We start from the raw sequence: 20,580 nt of genomic DNA, 5'->3' as shown, positions 1-20,580 counted from the left end.
GATAGAAGCTGCTTCAGCCGGAAGAAGGCCTGAGCAGTTTAGTATCGATCTCTAAATCATTGTAGATTTCCTAAAAATACTCATTACACAATATTCGTATTTTTGATGATATTGAGTGCCTTACATTCACACATTCACAGCGAAATGACAGTTAATTATTATTCTGTGATCAGGGAGCATTATGTGCTTATGAAAGTTCTTCTCCATTCAGTTTTAGCAGGTGACAAACTTCAGATCAATTTCACGCAGAGTTGTATGATAAGTATTGAGGTAACAAACTTAGGATCATGATCCTCTCTTTTTTTTTCCTCAACCCATTCCGAATTTGACTCAACAGTGGACCTGGTGTCGTTGCTTATTTTGGAGCCAAATTAAATTGTCAAAAGTTTTCTAAGAAGCTCAATCAACGTTCCATGATGATTAGAATTGTCTGTTTAAATTGAAGAGTCTCTCGAAGAGTGAGAGCTTGAATATGTATGAATACATTCTTCAAATTCTAGAGTTAAAGCTACATTATCATAGGAAAACATGCAACAACATTTTGTAGTAAACTGCAATTACATTTCAGGCGTAAAGCAGTCCTAATGCAGTTTTGATTATGTAAAAGTTTAAAGGAATTGGGTTTTTTTCGCTGGAAGGGGTCTGGGGGCCCGTTTCTCGAAAGTCCAGGTAACTTAACGGTCCCGTAAAGCTGTTCTGTTTTCATTCCAGATGGGGAATTCAAAACTTTTGAAAATGATGCAATAAAACTATCAGCTAAAGAAATAAAAGGACTATTTTGGATGCTAGAACCTGCTTTCCTATTCTTTAAATTTTGAGTGTTAAACTCGGCTTCGGGCCCGTTAAGTCACCAGGACTTTCGAGAAACGGGCCCCTGGAACGAGAATTCTACTAAACTTCACCCTAACATTATCCCATTATTGGTTGACGTTGACCATGATATCGTCAAATCATCAAATTCGTCATTTGTCGGAGAGAATCGGACGTATGCCTCCTGAGCCAGGAATGTTTTCACTTTAATGACCAGTGTTTGTTAGATGTAAAATCTCTAACACTCGTTGTTTGTTTGATTGATCCTTCCTTAATCTCTTTTCTCTTCAAGTTGTCACAACGGGGACTAGCTTCTATCTATCTAATGAGGAAAGCGAAGGTCACCTTTTATCAAGGTGACACTTCAGATGGCACTATTAAGCTGTCAATCTATTTGTATCATCATCGTTCCATATCAGCCAGCGAATCATGTTGGATCACGTATGACAGTAGAGAGTTTAAGCAAATCCCTACGGCTAGCGCTGCTACGGCTATCGTGGTTGACGAGGCTTGGGGAGAGTACGTCGCCGTAGCCCGCCAAAATTAAACTTTAACCTACGTGAACTACAAACCAATAAGCGTCTTCGCGGTAGTTTTTGCACGTCTAAAAACTCTTAATGACTTCGTTCAAAGAGACAAAGGATTTTATTTTAGATATATCAACTAAGTTGAAATGGTAAATTGGCCACCGTAATGATTACAAAAGCTGACGTTTCAAGCGTTAGCCCTTCGTCTTTCGCTCCGACGAAGGGCTAACGCTCGAAACGTCAGCTTTCGTAATCATTACGGTGGCCAATTTACCATTTCAACTTTGTTGATATATCCAAATTATTTCTTTACTCCCACCGACGCAGCCCCAAACAGTTTCTTTCGAAACTATCAGCCTTTATTCATTTGGATTTTATTTTACTTTGCTATGACAAAGGGATTCTTAACGATGAAGAACTCCTGGTTTTGTACGAACAGTATGTCTCCAAGCTTAGACCTACCGTACAGTGTAGATCCACTTTTCGATCTGGATGAGATGGAAGATGATGAATGCCTAGCAGAATTTCGAGTGAAGAAGAGAGATATACCTGCACTTGCACAAGCGCTTCAAATCCCAGACTGGAATACCTGTAATCAGCGGAGCAAGGAGATATTGTCTAATAGGCCCACTTCACTTCCCTATCACGAGAGGAGTGCCTTTTGAAGAGGAACGCCTAATGTACGTGCGAGCTTTATGAAAAAAGATTGGCGTTAAATGTAAAATGGCCCTATTATCTTTTTCAAAAAAGCTTTGAAGATTTAAGGCTTTGCTAACTATTCGCAAAAGTTAAAAAAAAGCACTACGAAAAGTTTCCCCTCGAAAGGCAGTTGCTTTTGTGGCAAGAAATTTACAACAAAACACAAAACATAAAAAAAAACATTATCGATTCTAGATCAGTGCAGAGGGGCCCTGACTTGAATCTAACTACCCAAATGTTAATTTGATCCTGGATACAAAAGTTAAAAATAATTACGTCGAGTTTCGAATTCAAAATCAATCTTAAGACAGTCTGTAATTTAATGCGTGTTACACGTAATGCGCAAGTGAAGCGTACTCGAGCGGGGAGGTCCGCGGCATTTTAAACACTTTAAAAATAGAAATAATTACGTTTTCAAGCCGAAATGAACGTAACGGGTCACTTACCGACCAATTAAGTGGAATGAAATTTTCACTGTCCATGCCCATTAGGCCTCTCAAAGAACACATTAGAATGGCTTGGGAAATTGTTCGTCTTAAAACGAGGAAGAAATATTTATATCATAAGGGAGATGTTATTATGTTAATTTTCTGGTCCACCGAGCATTGATAATCCAATTAGCACGATTTTCGGTATGAGCTCTGACGAAGAAAAAGATGGAAAAGAGAGGTAGTAAGGAAAGACGTATACCGCAAACGGTGAACAAAAAATCGACTTCCAATCCTGCCATCTTTTTAATTTTCTTGTGCACTGAGACGTCAGTAACCAATTGCATAAAAGAAGTCCATAAAAGAAGTGTTTCTACCATTAGCCGTCGTGCGCCAAACTCACCAAAAGAGTGTTATAGCATGATGTCATGACAGCCATGTTGGCAAATTAAATAAAATGAATTGGTGACAGTTTCGGTGTACAACGTCAGTCTTGCGGGATTAGAACTCTCTCTTCTTCTAAAAACTCTGCTCGCTCTAACATATTTGCATAGTTCCTGCTTACCAGATGAGTGCTATATGTGGCCAGCGGTATCCCATATTCACCACACGTACGCGCGATTCTGAGTGGATCAGGCACATTTGCCTCAAACTCGTGGACGAGCAAGCCAAAGTTTCAAAAAATTTGTAACATTCTTAACAATATTATGTTTTGGAAAATTGTCATTTTGATTGAACTTATTTCCTTAATAAACTGGCTTTGGGTTTTACCCATAGTTTACCCTTTGTTACAGGTACATTCCCTTTACCTTGGAAAATGGCTGGAGTCATACCTATTCCAAAGGAAGGTGATCATGAAAGACCTAACAACAATAGACCTGTTTCGCTACTGGCTACCTTCTCTAAACGGTGCGAAAATGTGGCTTTGAACCAACTTATGGCTTTTTTAGAACAAAAAAAAAAGTCTTTTTTAACCGCCTCCCGGTTAGCTCAGTGGATAGAGCGCTGGACTGTTGTGCGAGAGGTCGAGGGTTCGAGTCCCGGCCGGAACAACACTCAGGCTCTTAAATAATTGAGAAGAATTTGCTACCTTTCTATAACATCAAGAAATGGTTAGATATTCTCGCCTTCTCGGATAGGGACGAATAAATGGAGGTCCCGTCTCCTGTAGGGTTAGGGGTAGGAGACGTTAATTTCCCACGCACGAGATTGCTGTGTGATGGATGTCCTCCCCCGGAGGTGGGATGGGTGGGTTTACTGGGCCCGCAATAATTGGCGCAAGCTGTTGCGGTGCCCCATCGGTCGGCGAAGCTATTAAATTAAATTTCTACTGAGCAAAGCGGAAATAAACGATTTCTTTCAACGGAAATATCTCTTATAGAAACAACTGACATCATTCTGGAAGCAATGGATAGGCAAAAAGTTACTGCGGTAGTCCTTTTGGATATGAGCAAGGCTTTCGGTAGTCTTAATCATGACATCTTTTTTTTTTAAAGCTGCAAGATATCGGTCTGTCCCCTGTAGCTCTTAACTGGTTTTCTAACTATTTGTTCAATAGATTTCAAGCTATCCGCATCAATTCTGTACTTTCAGACAAACTACCGATTCAAAGTGGAGTACCGCACGGGAGCATCCTTGGGCCCATCTTGTTCAATATTTATGCCAACGACCCACCCTCCGTTCCTCACTGAGTACTGCAAATCCAAGACATATGTCGATGACAGTAAACTTTACATAGCTTTCCCCCTTCAACAGTGCGAAAATGTTGTGGAAGACATGACCAAAGACCTCACTAAGATCAGGAACTGGTGCTTTGATAATCGCCTCTTCCTTAATGCAACAAAAACTAAACTAATGCTGTTTGGTAGTCACCGAATGATTGCCAAGATCCCAAATTTCAACCTGTCCTTGCTTGGTAAAGATCTGGTCCCTACCCGTTGTGCTGGGGACCTAGGTGTGATATTTGATGATCAGCTTACTTTCAGTGATCATACTGGTAAGACCGATTCATCCTGTATGTCAAGCCTGACCCAAATAAATCGCGCCAAACATGCTTTCGACAAAGTCTTATTTGTAACCATAATTAAGAGTTTAGTTTTTAGTAAAATGTACTATTGTTCAAGCGTATGGTCAAACACTACTGTTACTAATATCAACAAGTTACAGGCTATTCAGAACTTTGCTGCCCGTATAGTGACCGGATCAGGAAAATTTGACCATATTACACCAATCCTTAAACAGCTTCATTGGATGCCAGTTAAAGACTATCTATTTTATCGTGACGCCATGATGATACTTAAGTGCATGAACAGTGTGACACCGAGCAACCTTAGTTGCTAAGAGAGGCACGATTTGTGGCCGCTCGACTCGCAATGCATATACACTGGACATACCGCGCTACAAAACTGCTACGGGCCAGCGAAGTTTTTTATACCGCGCAGTGACCATTTGGAAAAACTTACCCAGTGATATAAAATTGACCTCCTCGACGAAAATTTATAAACATAAGCTGATAAATCATCTTCTGATCGGTCAATTTTGATTTTTAACATTTTATATATATAAATACATCTGTATACTTTTATCTCGCCTTATTGTAGTTATTGTAATTATAATCATTTAATTATTGTAAGAATTGCTGGTTTTCGCCTGAAGTAAGAGCCCTTTCCAAATATGGGCATCCGCCATAGTTGTATCCCTCGGTGTGCGAAAGTTATATTAATCGCAAGTCATCTTTGTCGACCTTCTCCTGGTTTTTGTGAAATGGTTCGCTTCCATCATGGATTTAGCGGAAGGTGAAGCTGAAGAAGACTTGAAGACCCTTCCCTTTAATATTCCTGTGTTGTCAGATTAAGCTAAGGCTTTAGACAAGCAAGTAAAGGGACGATATCTCGAAAAGATATCAGTCGTAGGAGTTGACCCTGTCAGTATTCCTTATGAGTAGTTTGACTCCGAGTGTTTGCCCCAAATAGAAGCGACTGATTTGCTTGGATATTTCGTCTTAGAGACAAGCTTTTATACAAGACAGCAGTTTAAAGCCTACAAGATGATGGCAATTATCAAACAATTCTTAGCCAAACTCGTTGGCTTACTGGTGATATAATACAACAGGCTGAAGTGCTGCTACAGAAAGAAAATTCAATAATCGAAGGATTGTAGCGGCCCACTCTAGTCCCAGCACATAACTTTGACGTTGTTTCTGGGGAGTTTGTGCAAATATTGCATACCGGAAGTAACCACTGGGTTTGTGTAAGCTCGATCGGATGTTTGCTTGGCCATGTAAATCTCTATGACAGCCTCTACCATGATGCCATTTCCCAAGAAGTAGAAAACCAGACAAATGACTTGCTCGGTGGGACACTGGCTAGTCTATAGTTTTCTTTCCGTGCAACAGCAAACAAATGGAAGTGAATGTCGCGTTTTTACCATTGCCTTTACCACATGCCTTGCTTTAGGAATAAATCCAACCCATGTGACATTTGACATTCAAGGAATGCGTTCACATTTAGTTGCGTGTTTTAAGAACAGAAAAAATGAGCATGTTTCCATGTTTTTGAGTCTTACCAATTCTGTTTAATTAAAGAGGAGTGAGATATTTTTCTTTGGCATAACAATAAAACTCTTAGTTTTTATAAGTTTCCCAAATTAATATTGTGTGGCTCCAGAAAATGTCCATACTCACCCTATGAAAGGTCAATGGAAATTCAAAGGGGGAGGGTTTTACAAAATCCAAAATTTATAAGTCAAAGTATGAAACTTAATTGGGAATTTCAGGGGTTCAAAATGGTAAAACCTTCCATGTTGGAGGTATGAATATTTTCTGTAACAAAACATTTTGCTTCAGGGCTAATGTATGTGAACATCGCATAATTTCTAGGAATTACTACTCAACAAGGGTTAAATGGGTCTCACCAGGTGAAAAGTTCAGGTCAACAATATTTGTTTATAAAATGAATATATGAAGTCCATATATTTTGAACTGCGGTATTAAATACGTATGATGCACGATCCTTCGCAGTAGATAGCGCTAGTTAGGCAATAGCGAAAATCAGACCTGAAACAAAAAAAAAAAAAAATCAGGCCTGTACGGGATTCGAGCCACTGACCTCTGCGATTTTAGTGCAGCGCTCTACCAATTGAGCTAACAAGCTAACTGGGAGCAGGCCGTTAAGTATGTTAAGTATGTTAAGTATATGGACTTCATATATTCATTTTATCTGATTTATCATCACGGGTTTATTACGAATCAACTTAACAGCCAGCTCCCGGTTGGCTTGTTAGCTCAATTGGTAGAGCGCTGCACCAGTATCGCAGAGGTCAGTGGTTCGAATCCCGTACAGGCCTGTTTTTTCAGGTTTGATTTTTCGCTATTGCCTAAATAGCGCTATCTACTGCGAAGGATCGTGCATCATACGTATTCAATACCACAGTTCAAAATATATGGACTTCATATATTCATCGTATCTGATTTATCATCACGGGTTTATTACGAATCAACTTAACGGCTTATTCCCAGTTGGCTTGTTAGCTCAATTGGTAGAGCGCTGCACTAGTATCGCAGAGGTCAGGGGTTCGAATCCCGTACAGGCCTGATTTTTTTCAGGTTTGATTTTCGCTATTGCCTAAATAGCGCTATCTACTGCGAAGGATCGTGCATCATATGTAATATTTGTTTATTTTGGTAATTTTTTCAAAATACTAAATGTTCCAAACAAAGGTCTCTTCATTTCAGTCTAGTAGTTTTAGTTGAGCCATTGATGGGCTCCTGACTGCAACGATTAGTTAAAAGTCAAAAGACAATACATATTTACTGATTATTCCCTTTGTTAATATCAACTGTCTGTTTTATTTTGATGTGCATGTAACAATGAATTATCATGTTGCAGGGTTTGGAAAAACTTGAATACCAGCTTTCCCTGCAAACAAGCAGCTCTCAAATTTCAAAAACTTTATCATCATTTAATGAGCTATAAATACCCTTTTCTTGTTGAAGAATGATATGCTAAGTATAGAAAACAGGTGTTTCAAAGAGTTTGCGACTGAAATGATTAATCAAAAGGAATTATTGGAGGGCATAAATTAACAAGGGCGGAACAAACCCTTACAAAAATTTGGTCTATTATTGGGATCTTAGTATCTGGAGTTCCTCTGCGGTTGGAAGAGAGAAAATCAGTAGGCAGTGTTCCTTCTAGAATGGTGTACTTTCGCTTCAACAAACCAATAACTCTCTCCACATGGATTCTCACATTTACAATGCCCCTTGTTCGCTCCACATCTACAGGATCTAACTGTGACTTTCCCTAAGTAAATGCTGGGATTACTAACTTGGCTTGTTTCAACCCAACGCTATCACAAATAGTACATCCCCGATCAGCCATAACCATGTCACCAGGAAGTAGGTTTTCTAAAAACCCACAATTCTCAGTCAAGTACTTGTCAGAGGTGCGGCCACCCCAAGCCTCAGACACAAAACAGACAGTTCCTTGTGGAGTAATTCCAATAAGAATTTTGACTGTGTTATGGTGCTTATAATTAGAAAAAGTCTGTACCCTGGCAAGTAAGTTTGTTGGCCTATCAATAAACACCTCAAAGCAGTCAATTATTACTGTGACCTGCTTACCAAAGGCATACTGAAAGGACATAGGCATTGTCCCCCATAGTCTTTCTCTGTCTGGCCAAAAAACCAGGGGAGACAGTCGGGCATCCATCACCATCATCCACGATGAAAAGATCCTTGAAACTGTGGATATTGAAACCACAAACCGGTAAGCTAGGTCTCGAAAGGGAACGTTTAGCCGCAGCTTGATGAGCACCATGATAAATTCCTGAAATCTGTTCAGGGATTGTGTGCGGCGGGTAATGTACTTGGCAACATGCTCAAACGCCACCATGAGTATTTCCCAAGAAGGCAGTCCGGTGTAAAATCGAACTTTTTCGTCCGTATCAAAAAATTCTTTATGTGGTGCCTTGTACCCACTTTGCCTAGCATTCAGAAGGTAGTCAAATTTTTCGGTTTGTGTTTCGGCGTCCAGTTTTGTCACTGCTGATACGCGAGAAGCGGTGCTCGTTTCAGTCTGTTCTTCTGTTTGTGTTTCGACATTCACTGTTATCGTAGTTGACACGAGGGAAGCAGTGTCTGTTACACTTTGTTCGCCACTCGCACAAGACTCATCTAGCATCATTGCTTCGCTCTTTTCTTCGCTCTCTGAAGTTGACGTGCTTGGTGGAGCGGTAAAGTCTATGTCAATTATACGCTCTTCGCTTCCATCGATACATTTTCTCTTCTTGGCTGCCTCTTGTTCTTGCCGCTCGATCGCACTCTTCCTTCGGGCCTTCGCTCGCTCACTCCTCTGAGCAGCGGCGTCCGCATCTTTTTTCTTGTACTCTTTCTTGGTTAAATGACGTGTTGGAATCCAATCTTCATTGAACCTGTCCCAGTTTGCTGCAGACCTGCCAGAAACGAAGTGACGACTACAAACACGCTCGTTCTGCAAAACATTCTTTGTTTCCAGGTCAGCACGACCTATCGCGGAAATCCAAAGATTTCTCCTCTCTCGGGTTAACTCTTCGAACTCTTCGCCTTGATTAGTGATAATAGCAGGTACAGAATAAAAACGAATGCTATCTCGACCACTTTTGCTTCCACAATTGCCAAAGATACAAAGAATCATGACGCTTTCTCGCATTCACTCTCTCTCATGCTACTTTTTGTTTACACCTGAGGGACACAATCATGGCGGATAGCAACGGTTGTCAAGTTAGGGGTCACGTGGGTGAAAACCAAGAATTGTAATTATTAAGATAGCTTTTAAGAACGAATGTTACCAACGGTCAAACATTTGGGGGCAACAGCCAAAAATTCGATTCGGCTCATACCCTCAAGTTGGGTAGGCGCTATAGTGAAACAAAGCACTGCATACTTCGTTTGGCGAAATATCAATTTATTTTCGAGAAAATCGATAACAACTGAATTTCGCCAAATGCCGCTTTTGAAGCTCAAAAATTCAGACGAATCGTGGAGTGTCGCGCCACGAACTGACAACACTTAGACCGATAAAAAGTACCAAATCTTGAAAAACAACATCAGTACATATGTTGACAGCAATTTGAGCAATTTTGGATTGTTTATTTACACAATCTAGTTAAATTTATCCGACCTTCGTCTTACAAGATTAAAAATAGGTCACAAGTAACCCGTTATTTAACTATGGGGTAAATAAAATAATCGACTGAAAATCTGGCTTTTGGAAGGCGAAGTGTTTTTCTTTTCGATCTCCAAAGGATTTCTTGAGGTAATGATTATGTGCGATTTAATCAAATTTTAAAGTTGGATAAAATGAGCTGATTTGACGGTACCATCAGTTATTCGAAAATGTACACATTCACACGCAAACTCAATTGTTTTGCATTTTACATCCAGTCTATTATTTAACATAATATCATCTTGCTGTCAAATATATATCACAAAAGAGGATTGCAGTCCTAAAATTGTTACATTGCCCCTCAATAGAGGTATAACTTGGCAGGATAGTCAACACCTCCCGATAATGATTGTTTACAAAGCGTATCACGGGGTTTCTCTATTTCCATTTCGTTGAAATACTTCTGTTCTGTTCAGACTACTAAAATGTTTTGTTCCGACTACTAAAATATTTTGTTCAGACTACTAAAATAACTTCAAGCGAAAAGCACATGTTTTTATATACCATAATAGTAACGCAACAAAAAATGTCCTCAGTAGGGTGATTCCATCATAAGTCCAGTCTCACTGGGGGGCGTGAGATCCTCCCACTGCGGGTCCGGACCCAAACATCTTCACAACCGAACCGTGAACCAAATGTTAGCGGAATGTAACTAGTTCAGAAACATGTTTCACGTGTGCGGAATAACGCTAATTAATTCAAAATTAGGTCTACTGAAATAAAACGCAAAAATAAAACATTGGACTGTGAAGTACGTGGCTACAGGAACTAAGGTTGAGTGTTACATATACGAAACAGGAGAAAACAATTATCTAACTCCAATCATGATCTAATGTATTATAATTTAATGTTTCATGGTACTTGCATGGATGAAGCTTATTTTAGGACAAAAAAGAGCGAAAGATCTGCAAAGGGCATAGCCCATCATGTATCATTGCAGATGTGCAACAGAGATAAGTGTAGTGTTTGAATATTTGTTTACTTAGAAGAAGTTTTATAATTGTCAAACCTGGAAAACCACGACTTTCACTGAAATGTTTGTACTAGCCAACGTTCAACAGCTTTACATCTGTACTGTTTCTTCCCCAGAGGCTGCTGTGCCTTGTTAAGTTACTCGTGCCGGTAGTAAGACTACGACGCAGGTAACACACGTTCACATTATTCCCACTCATCTTTTCCCGGCAGTGGTCCCAAAAAAAACTCACGCCTGGAAATGAAACAATTTCTGCGTATCTCAGAACTCAAGAAACGCTTCGGGTAATCATTGCACCAGCTGATACAGCAGGCTCGAGTGCGAGTCGGTATACCTACATCAGTCAAATACGGTACTTGCATTTACGAAACAGTGGCTTTGAAAAATTAACTCAACTAGTTAGTTATTTAGTATTCTTTCCCAAGAAGGTAGCCAAGTAAGCAGTGATCTATCCCCCTCAAATATGATCGTGTCCAAAGCCATCAATGCATTATATGGCGAAATATTACAGAGCGTAGCTGATGCGTAATGACAAATTTAACATAAGCCTGTTATCTGGTCAGACCAGAATGTTCACGCCCTTTGGAAAAAGACTGACATCTAGATTTAACAAGAAAAAAGAAAGTAAACAAACCCATGTTTTGCCTATCCCCTTAATATTTCTTTCCAAGATGATAAATTTAAGAAGTGAATGACTACTTCTTATAGGATAGGATAGGATAGGATAACTTTATTTATACACGGTTTTTCCATCAGTTGATTTAGTTAATTCTATACTAGAAACCTATCTATCTAACTACAATAATAATTTGATAATAACAATTCAAATAAAAGAAATAAATAAATACAAAATTCTGCTTTTCATGGAGGCTGTGTCTAAAATTTACTTAGAATTAAGAACTTACTTTAAACTGTGGCGACTTAATTTAGATTTGAAATCAGTCAGCGAAGACGCTTGTCTTAGGTCTACAGGTAAGTTGTTCCACAATTGAGGTCCGCTGTACAAAAAACTTCTCTTGAGATAGTCAGGTCGAGGTTCTGGAAGAATTAATTTGTTTCCGGTATTCCTTAAACGATAAGCACTTACACTGTCACGATATACAAATCTTAATCTCAGATAATCAGGTGTCATACCATGTAATGTTTTGTGGTTGAATAAGGCTATTATAAACTTTAATCAAAACATTAAATGGAGTGAAATACCGAATTCGTTTAATCGTACCAATGGCACAAGCTATCTTCTTAAAGATGTTTTCAATGACACTCTCGATTTATATTTAGATCGACATAAACTCCAAGGGATTTAGCGGAGGTTACTTGTTCGATTGCGTTTTCCTTTATAATAAGAGAGGGACTTTCCGTAAATTGTGATAACTTCTGCCTTGATGCAATAAGCATGAACTCAGTTTTTGTCATATTCAAGGTAAGTTTGTTAGCACAGAGCCATTCGTACACATTGCTAAGGTCGTGATTAAGGCAATAATTTATATGCTCAAGGTCAGTACTGGCAAGCGTCAGTCTGGTATCATCTGCATACAATCTAGGTTCCGAATATGTCAAACAATGTGGTAAGTCATTAATATATATCAAAAATAAAAGAGGTCCCAAACTTGTTCCCTGGGGAACACCACATCTCAGACATTTCGGAGTTGACTTACAAGAGTTTAAATGACAAATCTGTGTTCGGTTATCTAAATAAGAAGCAAACCATTGATGACTGGTCCAAAAAATTCCATAGTATTGCAGTTTTCGTAACAAAATATCGTGATCTACTGTATCAAATGCCTTTTTGAGGTCTAAGAAGACTACAGTATGAACAAGACCACGGTCTATATCCACTGCCCAGCTATCTGTAGCTTCGATAAGTGCTGCGAGCGTAGAATGCAAAGACCGAAAACAAGATTGATGGCACGAGAGAAAGTTGTTTTTAGTTAAATAATGATAAAGCTGATCGTAGATTATCCGTTCAAAGACTTTGGCCACAACTGGAATTACTGATATTGGTCGATAATTCGTTGGATTGGAGCGCTTCCCGGAATTTTTGTACAATGGGGTGACTCTGGCAGATTTCCACTCATCGGGAAAGCTGCCAGTCATTAGGGATTGATTAAATATATCAGTAAGAGATTCTGCTAGTACATCAGGACATTCCCTTAGAACTTTCGCAGAAATATTATCCAATCCAGTCTCAATCCAGTCGCTTTTGACTTGCAGAGCCTCGATAGTAGTGCAACAACATGTGTTGGTGTTGTTTTTTCAAAAACAAAATTTTTATCAGTTTCAGTAAGAAATTCTTCGAAGGATTTATCAACTTCTGTCACGTCTCTACTAAGGCTTGGTCCAATTTCCGTAAAAAATGAGTTTAGCATTTCTGCTACATCTGTTTGGTTTCCACATTTACTCCATTATGTTCCCTCTCATTAATAACAGTTTTATTGGACTTTCGCGAGGTCAGTTCATTGATTGTTTTCCATGTTTTCCTTTGATCCCCACAACAATTCTTGAAGGCATTTTCATAATACGCAATTTTTGCGCTATTAACTTCCTAGTTCACTTGATTTTTAACCATTCGAAATTGGTTCCAAATAAGTGGTCCAAATAAGTGGTCCAAATAAGAAGTCCAAAGCCAATCAATGCTTTATATGGCGATATATTATTGAGCATTGTTTGATACATCAAAAGGAACTCGGCGCCTCGAACTCAGAGCCTCTCGTCTACCCCAAACCAAGCTTTGCACTAGGCGAGGGACAAATTGTCATGGTATGTATGTTAACAGGAGGAGAGAATATGGTTGCTTGGCTAAGAATTAGGTCAACTTCGTCTTTTGGCCCGAAAAATCGAGACAAGTGGAATGGCTCTCAATCCACCTTGAACAAGCAAGAAGAGGTTTAATTACTGTTTCCCGTTTTCTGGATCGTTTGTCGGAGTCACAGTGCACTCTTACTGTAGTTTTGAACGAGCATCAGATATCCTTACAGGAGGAACGACACAAAATCTTCTTGCAGAGTTCAAATCTTTTCTCTGCAATTTATTTTATTAGTAAACGAAAATGCCAGTTTCAAGGTAACTTCTGTAATTAATCAAACAGTCTATAGCGATTAAAATAGTAAGGAAGAGAAAAAAAATACGATTCAATCTTTCAGCGTCTTAAAAAATACTTTTAAGTCATTTAAAATCCTGATCTCTATTCAAGGCAATTGTCATCTCGACCGGTTCCTTCTCACACATAGCCCCAAGTGTTTATAGATACTCAGTGTGGTATCAGCGATTAACGATGAAAACACCCCTCTGCATTTCATGAAATAGGTTTGACTATAACTCATTTTGAAAACAACATACCGTCAACCGAAGAAAATTAAGTAAGAGTGCAGGGAAGTTTAAATCTTCAACAGTAAAATAGAGTTTTATTGTAGCAGGCAGTGGTTTTAATCACCGAACTAGGTTTGCCTTTCGTTCTTTTTGTCCTAAAATGAGCTCTATCAAACGAAACAATAATTCACTAAATAAAAATTTATATTAACTAAATAAGGAACGGAGTTAAATAATTGTTTACTCCTGTTTCCTATATGTAACACTCGACCATAGTTTCTGTAGCCACGTGCTTCACAGTCCAATGTTGTATTTTTGCGGAGTTGTCGACAGGGGACCTCATTTTGAATTAATTAGCGTTATTCCGTACACGAGTAACATGTTTCTGAACAAGCAACATTAATTCCGCGAACGTTTGGTTCGCGGTTTGGTTGAATACTACATTTAAACAAAGATCTCTTACGTGAAGTAATTACAGCCTCCTTTTCAACGAAATGGAAATGGAGAAACCCCGTGATACGCTTTGTAAACACTCATTATCAAGAGGTGTTGACTATCTTGTCAAGTTATATCGCTATTATGGGAGCGATGCAACAATTTCAGGACTGCAATAACCTTTTGTGATACAGCAATAAGAACGGTAAGATTATATTATGATAAATTAGCTGTAGACTGGATGTAAAATGCAAAACAATTGAGTTTGCGTGTGAATGTGTACATTTTGGAATAACTGACGGCACCGTCAAATCAGCTCATTTTATCCAACTTTAACGTTGATTAAATCGCACAGAATCATTACCCCAAAATATCCTTTGGAGATCGAAAAGAACCACACTTCGCCTTCCAAAAGCCAGATTTTCAGTCGATTATTTTATTTACCACATAGTTAAATAACGGGTTACTTTTGACCTATTTTTAACCTTGTTAGAAGAGGGTCGGATAAATTTAATTAGATTGTGTAAATAAATGATCAAGAAATGCTCAAATTGCCGTCAACACATGTATTGATGTTGTTTTTTAAGATTTGGTACTTTTTATCGGTCCAAGTGTATTTAATTGGTGGCGCGACGCTCCGAGATTCGTCTGAAATTTTGAGCTTCAAAAGCGGCATTTTGGCGAAATTCAGTTGTTATCGATTTTCTCGAAAATAAATCGATATTCAGCCAAACAAAGTATATTGTGCTTGTTTCACCATAAGGCCTACCTAACTTGAGAATATGAGCCGAATCGATTTTTCGGCTGTTGCCACAATATTTTGAAAATGTTAGATTTTTGGCCACATTTGCTCTCAAGCTTCGAAAGGCCCCTCAGGGGAGAGTTTAATAAATTATTGTATTGTATAGTCCTTTACGTTCAATCTTGGCTTGTTATCTGGTTATCTATCCAGCTCAGCAAACAGAGCTCAGGCAAAACAGTTATATCGCCTTTAAACCTTCCAAGGAAGTTATAGGCAGAGCATAAATGAAATATTTGCCAGCAAATAGGATTTTTATGCTCCCTATAACTTCCTTTTTATTATTGTTGTATCATTATTGCGAAAAGGCAGAACTATTTTCCTTGTTATGTAATAGTAGCATTCACGTGTCAAGTGGCCAGCGGTATCCCATATTCACCACACGTACGCGCGATTCTGATTGGATCAGGCACATTTGCCTCAAACTCGTGGACAAGCCAGCTGAAGCTTTCCCCTCCCAATCCTGCCCAGTTGCCATGTTGCCTGCGTTTGTGGTTGCCCTCACCTTTACTGGGCCAAAGTTTCAACAAATTTGTAACATTCTTAACAATTTTATGTTTTGGAAAATTGTCATTTTGATTGAACTTATTTCTTTAATAAACTGGCTTTGGGTTTCACCCATAGTCCTTTACGTTCAATCTTGGCTTGTTATCTGGCTATCTATCCAGCCCAGCAAACAGAACTCAGGCAAAGCAGTTATATCGGCCTTTAATCCTTCTCAGGAAGTTATAGGGAGAGCATAAATTTTTTTGTTCTATTAAATGCGGTAGTTAACAAGAATATCCAGCCCTAAGAAAAGCTGTAATAGCACATGTCTAAAATTACAACGGTACGATACTTTTTTACGTTCGTTTGATATCGCCGAGTCATTGGTCTAGTCGTATTTCATAAAAAAAAAAAAAAAAACCAAATGTCTTTTCCGACTTCCGAAAGTGCTTGTCATTAAATCTTCCGGAGACTAAGAGCTGAGTTTGTTATGACCCAGAAGGATAATTACTTTTGAAAACAAATAATGACAGATTAAAATCACGCTTCATTTTGGCAGTCATCCATTATTCTAGACACATATACGTTTTCTGTTGTTAGATGATCAGACTACAACATTTAGCATCAAATTCGCCCGCTAACTCGGTGTGAATCAATGCTGTCACTTTTGTGATTAGAACGAAACTCCATTTAACTGTTTACCAGGAGTTGTTAGTGTTATGAGGATTCCAATTGAGAGTTTCCTAACAGACATCCTGTTTCTAGTTAAAAAACACCTGCATGTCAAGGGAAACTTTTCTGTTAATTTTGGTTCTAAATTTTCCACAAAATCACTTGAATTGTAGCGATGACTCTTTCATCGATAATGAGAGACAGAGAAGGATTAAGAATTGCCAAAGATTGGAAACATTTCCTAGAAATAGATGTTTTCGTCGTCTTTTTTTATCTCTGTCACCGTTTCGGAAACTTTTAAAGATCAATGGGACGCGCCTGTAAATAAGAAAGGATATTGGATGACAGGGATATGATAATTCATCCAAACACTTAAGTTTCAGAAAGATCTGTTTGGTTTGCAGAGAGGAAAGGAAAATTTCAAGCATTTCTCAAGCTTAATTTCTCTCTTCTGCTGTCGCTTTCCACCATCTAACCATGAATGATAGCGACCCAAACGTTCAGCTTAGCAGTGCAGCGTCCATCGTTCTGTCACTGTGGCTCTCCTTGTCTGGTATTGCAGCCGTAGCTGGAAATGCAGTTGCGTTGTGGCTATTCTACAAAAATGAGTCTCTACGAACAATTTCCAACCGTTTCTTGGCCTCTTTATCCGTAGCTGACCTTTTCGTTGGGTTGGTGATAGTCCCTGCTTGGGTCATTTTCACATGGTGGTTAACATTTCACAGCGTTTTTAACTTCTTTTTAGAATTTTTGTGGATTCACACAACCGTCACCACTACTTTCAACAGATGCTGTGTTTCAATCGACCGATTTATCGCTATTCGGTTTCCTTTTCATTATCAAGACATTGTAACCAAGAAAAGATGCTACACGGTGATAATTTTGGTGTGGTTATTTTCACTGGGTCTTCCTTTCTCGATGTTGTCAGTACATGGCGAGCAAAGCATTAATGTCTCAGTGCTGTGGATTTCTGTGGCATCTATAACATTTGCTGTTCCAGTACTTGTAGTCTCGTGTTCCTATATTTTTATTTTCAAATCGGCAAAAAAACAATTTCAAAGAATATCAGCAGGAGAAAATTCCACAATATCCAACGGCAATTCCAGAGTTTCTACAACTCAAAATTTTAAAGCTATAAAAACAGTCGGTTTTGTTTTAGGTGCTTGTATTATCGCATGGATGCCTAGTTTTGTTGTTCTGTTTGTTGATTGCTATTATACCGTGATAAATGACTGGGATAAAGTTAATAGATTATATTTTATTGTGTGGCCTTGGGTTGAGGCAATTGCTTTTACCTCATCAGCAATCAATCCATTTATATATTACTTTCGAAATAAAGAGTTCCGCCAAGCCTTTCGCCGTAGCTTTCGCTGGTTACCCAGTGAACACAGGAAGGAGAGCACAAGAACAACCGGGCTGAATTCAACTCGAAGCTCAATGGTACGAAATGGTGTGAGTTCTGGAGATGTAGGGAATAAACATCTGAGCCCCGAGGACATCTTAGGGGAAAAATGACTCTGCCATTGATTGATGAAATGGACTGCAACTTTGGTTTGTGCTTTAATAACAAATTTTATAATAATAGTGTGTTATATCTAATAAAAAAATCGTCTTTGCAACAATCCTTAGTTCGAAAGTCTCTTGATATGTACTACACCCTCCACACATTGCCTAAATTCTATGATTTGCTTTTGGAATTACTCAGTTGCCTTATATGGAGATGTTAATAAAATGATGTAGAGCAGGTTGTACTCTTCTCTATAAATGGCATCAGTTGATGTGGTGATGTCAGGTTATTTGGTGTCAACTTAGTGATCCCGGCTGGGATGATCAGGTCAAATCTATTATTGCAGCTTGCTGATAGAAGCTGCTTCAGCCGGAAGAAGGCCTAAGCAGTTTTGCATTTATCTCTAAATCATTGTAGATTTCCTAAAAATACTTATTACACAATATTCGTATTTTTGACGATATTGAGTGCCTTAACAGAGTACAAAAATATCTTCCCCTTTTTTCTGAATGGTTCTCACCAGATACTTTTATTTATGCTAATGTAAATCACACATTCACAGCAAAATGACAATTAATCATTATTCTGTGATCAGGGAGCATTTTGTGCTTATGAAAGTTCTGCTCCATTCAGTTTTAGCAGGTGACAAACTTCAGATCAATTTGTTGCAAAGTTGTTTGATAAGTATTGAGGTAACAAACTTAGGATCATGATCCTCTCTTTTTTTTCCTCAACCCATTCCGAATTTGACTCAACAGTGGACCTGGTGTCGTTGCTTATTTTGGAGCCAAATTAAATTGTCAAAAGTTTTCTAAGAAGCTCAATCAACGTTCCATGGTGATTAGAATTGTCTGGCTAAATTGAAGAGTTTCTCGAAAGTACAGGTAACTTAACGGGCCCGTAAAGCTGTTCTGTTTTCTTTCCAGATGGGGATTTTAAAACTTTTGAAAATGATACAATAAAACTATACAATAAAACTATCAATAAAACTAACTTATTGACAGAATATTCGCGGTGGCTGCCCCACGGTTGTGGAATGCTCTGCCCATTCATTTTAGACAGCCTGGTTTTTCTTTGGCTGTTTTTTTTTGGCTGTTTGTAAGGTAAGTCTGAAGACTGACCTTTTTTAAAAAAGCTCTCTTTTCAAATATTTTGTGATTTTAGGTGATTGTTTGTCTTAATTATTTTGTCTTTAATCAATTGTAGTCATTATCTTTTTAACTCAGTATTGCAAAGCGCCATAGTGCAGTCGGATATACCGCTATATAAGTCCATTATTTATTTATTTATTTATTTAGCTAAAGAAATAGAAGGACTGGTTTGGGTGCTAGAACCTGCTTTCCTATCCTTTAAATTTTTATTTTTAAACATGGCTTCGGGCCCGTTAAGTCACCAAGACTTTCGAGAAACGGGCGCCTGGAACGAGAATTCTACTGAACTTCACCCTAACATTAAGCCATTATTGGCCAAGATTGACCATGATATCATCAAATCATCAAATTCGTCATTTGTCGGAGGGAATCGTACCTATGCCTCCTGAGCCATGAAAATTTTTCACTCTAATGATTAGTGTTTGTTAGATGTAAAATCTCTAACACTCGTTGTTTGTTCGGTTGATCCAACTTTAATCTCTTTTTTCTTCAAGTTGTCACAACGGGGACTGGCTTCTACATATCTAATGAGGAGAGCGAAGGTCACCTTTTATAAAGGTGACACTTCAGGTGGCACTATTAAGCTGTCAATCTTTTTGTATCGTCATCGTTCCCTAACAGCCAGCGAATCATGTTAGATCACGTATAACAGTTCCTGTTTACTAGGTATGCGCCTTCGAGTTTTTTGCGCAGTTAGAAAATCATTTTCTAGCTTAGATTTCTTATTCTTACAGTTGAGATCGGCCAGAACAGAAACGAGATTGGTAATATAAAAATCATAACTAACCTATTGACAGAATATTTCTCACACCTGAAAGGGTATCTTAAGAGAAAGTTACCTTTGAAGACTGTTACATAACAACATCATGATCACAAGAATTGGAGACGAAGGAACGTTCACAAGTACCGCCCCAAGTCGCTACGTGCCAGCCATAATAACAATCTAGTTGCGAAACATGAAGGTTATCACATGTTTACACCTTGAGTCACCTCTAAGAACGAGAGGTGTCGAACGTGACCTTTTACCAGGGAGATTTTCCGTTCCTGAACTAACAAACTAACTTAATTAATAACATAACTTTCCCAAGACACTAACACGAGTTCCAATTACCGTAGGAACTGAACAAATGTTTCCATGTCAACTTGACGATCACCACGAAGAAAACGTGACCAAACTCTACCTTTAAGATGAGACTTCCAAAAGGAATAAGAAGTAATCAACCTGTCTTTTTATAATTTTTTATGTCAAATGGTTTGAAGTAATATAATGTTTCTATTCCTTTTCCCGACACCAATACAAGGAAACCCTTACGATATTTCAGATTAAATTTAGTTGTATTTTTATCGTTTAACATGTTATACTCCATTTAACTGATAACCCGGGAGTCGCTAACAATTTGACTATGCAAATCCAAGCCAGTTCTCCAATGTAAATATCCTTTCACTTAAGCAGCTGCAAGTCTAGGGAAACTTTTCAGTCCTTTAATTTTCTTCTAAATCTATCGTATCGGTGAGCATTTTTATCGATAATTAGGGCAAGGAAGGATTAAGACTGGTTCTTTTTATCTCTTTCACCGTTCTA

General features: G+C 38.5%; 3 protein-coding genes across 3 annotated transcripts; 2 read left to right on the top strand and 1 right to left on the bottom strand.

Moving 5' to 3' along the window:
• Window positions 1-1,777: 1,777 nt before the first annotated feature.
• Window positions 1,778-4,804, top strand: LOC148723907 (uncharacterized). The gene is made up of 2 exons (XM_088734504.1): window positions 1,778-1,928; window positions 4,023-4,804. The coding sequence occupies exons 1-2, from the start codon at window positions 1,778-1,780 to the stop codon at window positions 4,802-4,804; spliced, it is 933 nt and encodes a 310-aa protein (XP_088590630.1).
• A 2,960-nt stretch (window positions 4,805-7,764) lies between these two features.
• Window positions 7,765-9,243, bottom strand: LOC148723906 (uncharacterized). Its single transcript, XM_088734209.1, has 2 exons — window positions 8,610-9,243; window positions 7,765-8,546 (listed from the first exon to the last, which is right to left on the bottom strand). Exons 1-2 carry the CDS (start codon window positions 9,148-9,150, stop codon window positions 7,765-7,767), a joined length of 1,323 nt encoding a protein of 440 aa, XP_088590335.1. The 5' UTR covers window positions 9,151-9,243.
• A 7,516-nt stretch (window positions 9,244-16,759) lies between these two features.
• LOC148723905 (histamine H2 receptor-like) lies at window positions 16,760-17,963 on the top strand. The gene has a single exon (XM_088733791.1). It carries the CDS (start codon window positions 16,818-16,820, stop codon window positions 17,853-17,855), a length of 1,038 nt encoding a protein of 345 aa, XP_088589917.1. The 5' UTR covers window positions 16,760-16,817; the 3' UTR covers window positions 17,856-17,963.
• The last annotated feature ends 2,617 nt before the right edge of the window (window positions 17,964-20,580 follow it).

The sequence above is a fragment of the Stylophora pistillata genome, chromosome 9, assembly GCF_964205215.1.
Source record: "Stylophora pistillata chromosome 9, jaStyPist1.2, whole genome shotgun sequence".
NCBI classification, from domain to species: domain Eukaryota; kingdom Metazoa; phylum Cnidaria; class Anthozoa; order Scleractinia; family Pocilloporidae; genus Stylophora; species Stylophora pistillata.
This window is presented reverse-complemented; position numbering and strand designations above follow the sequence as displayed.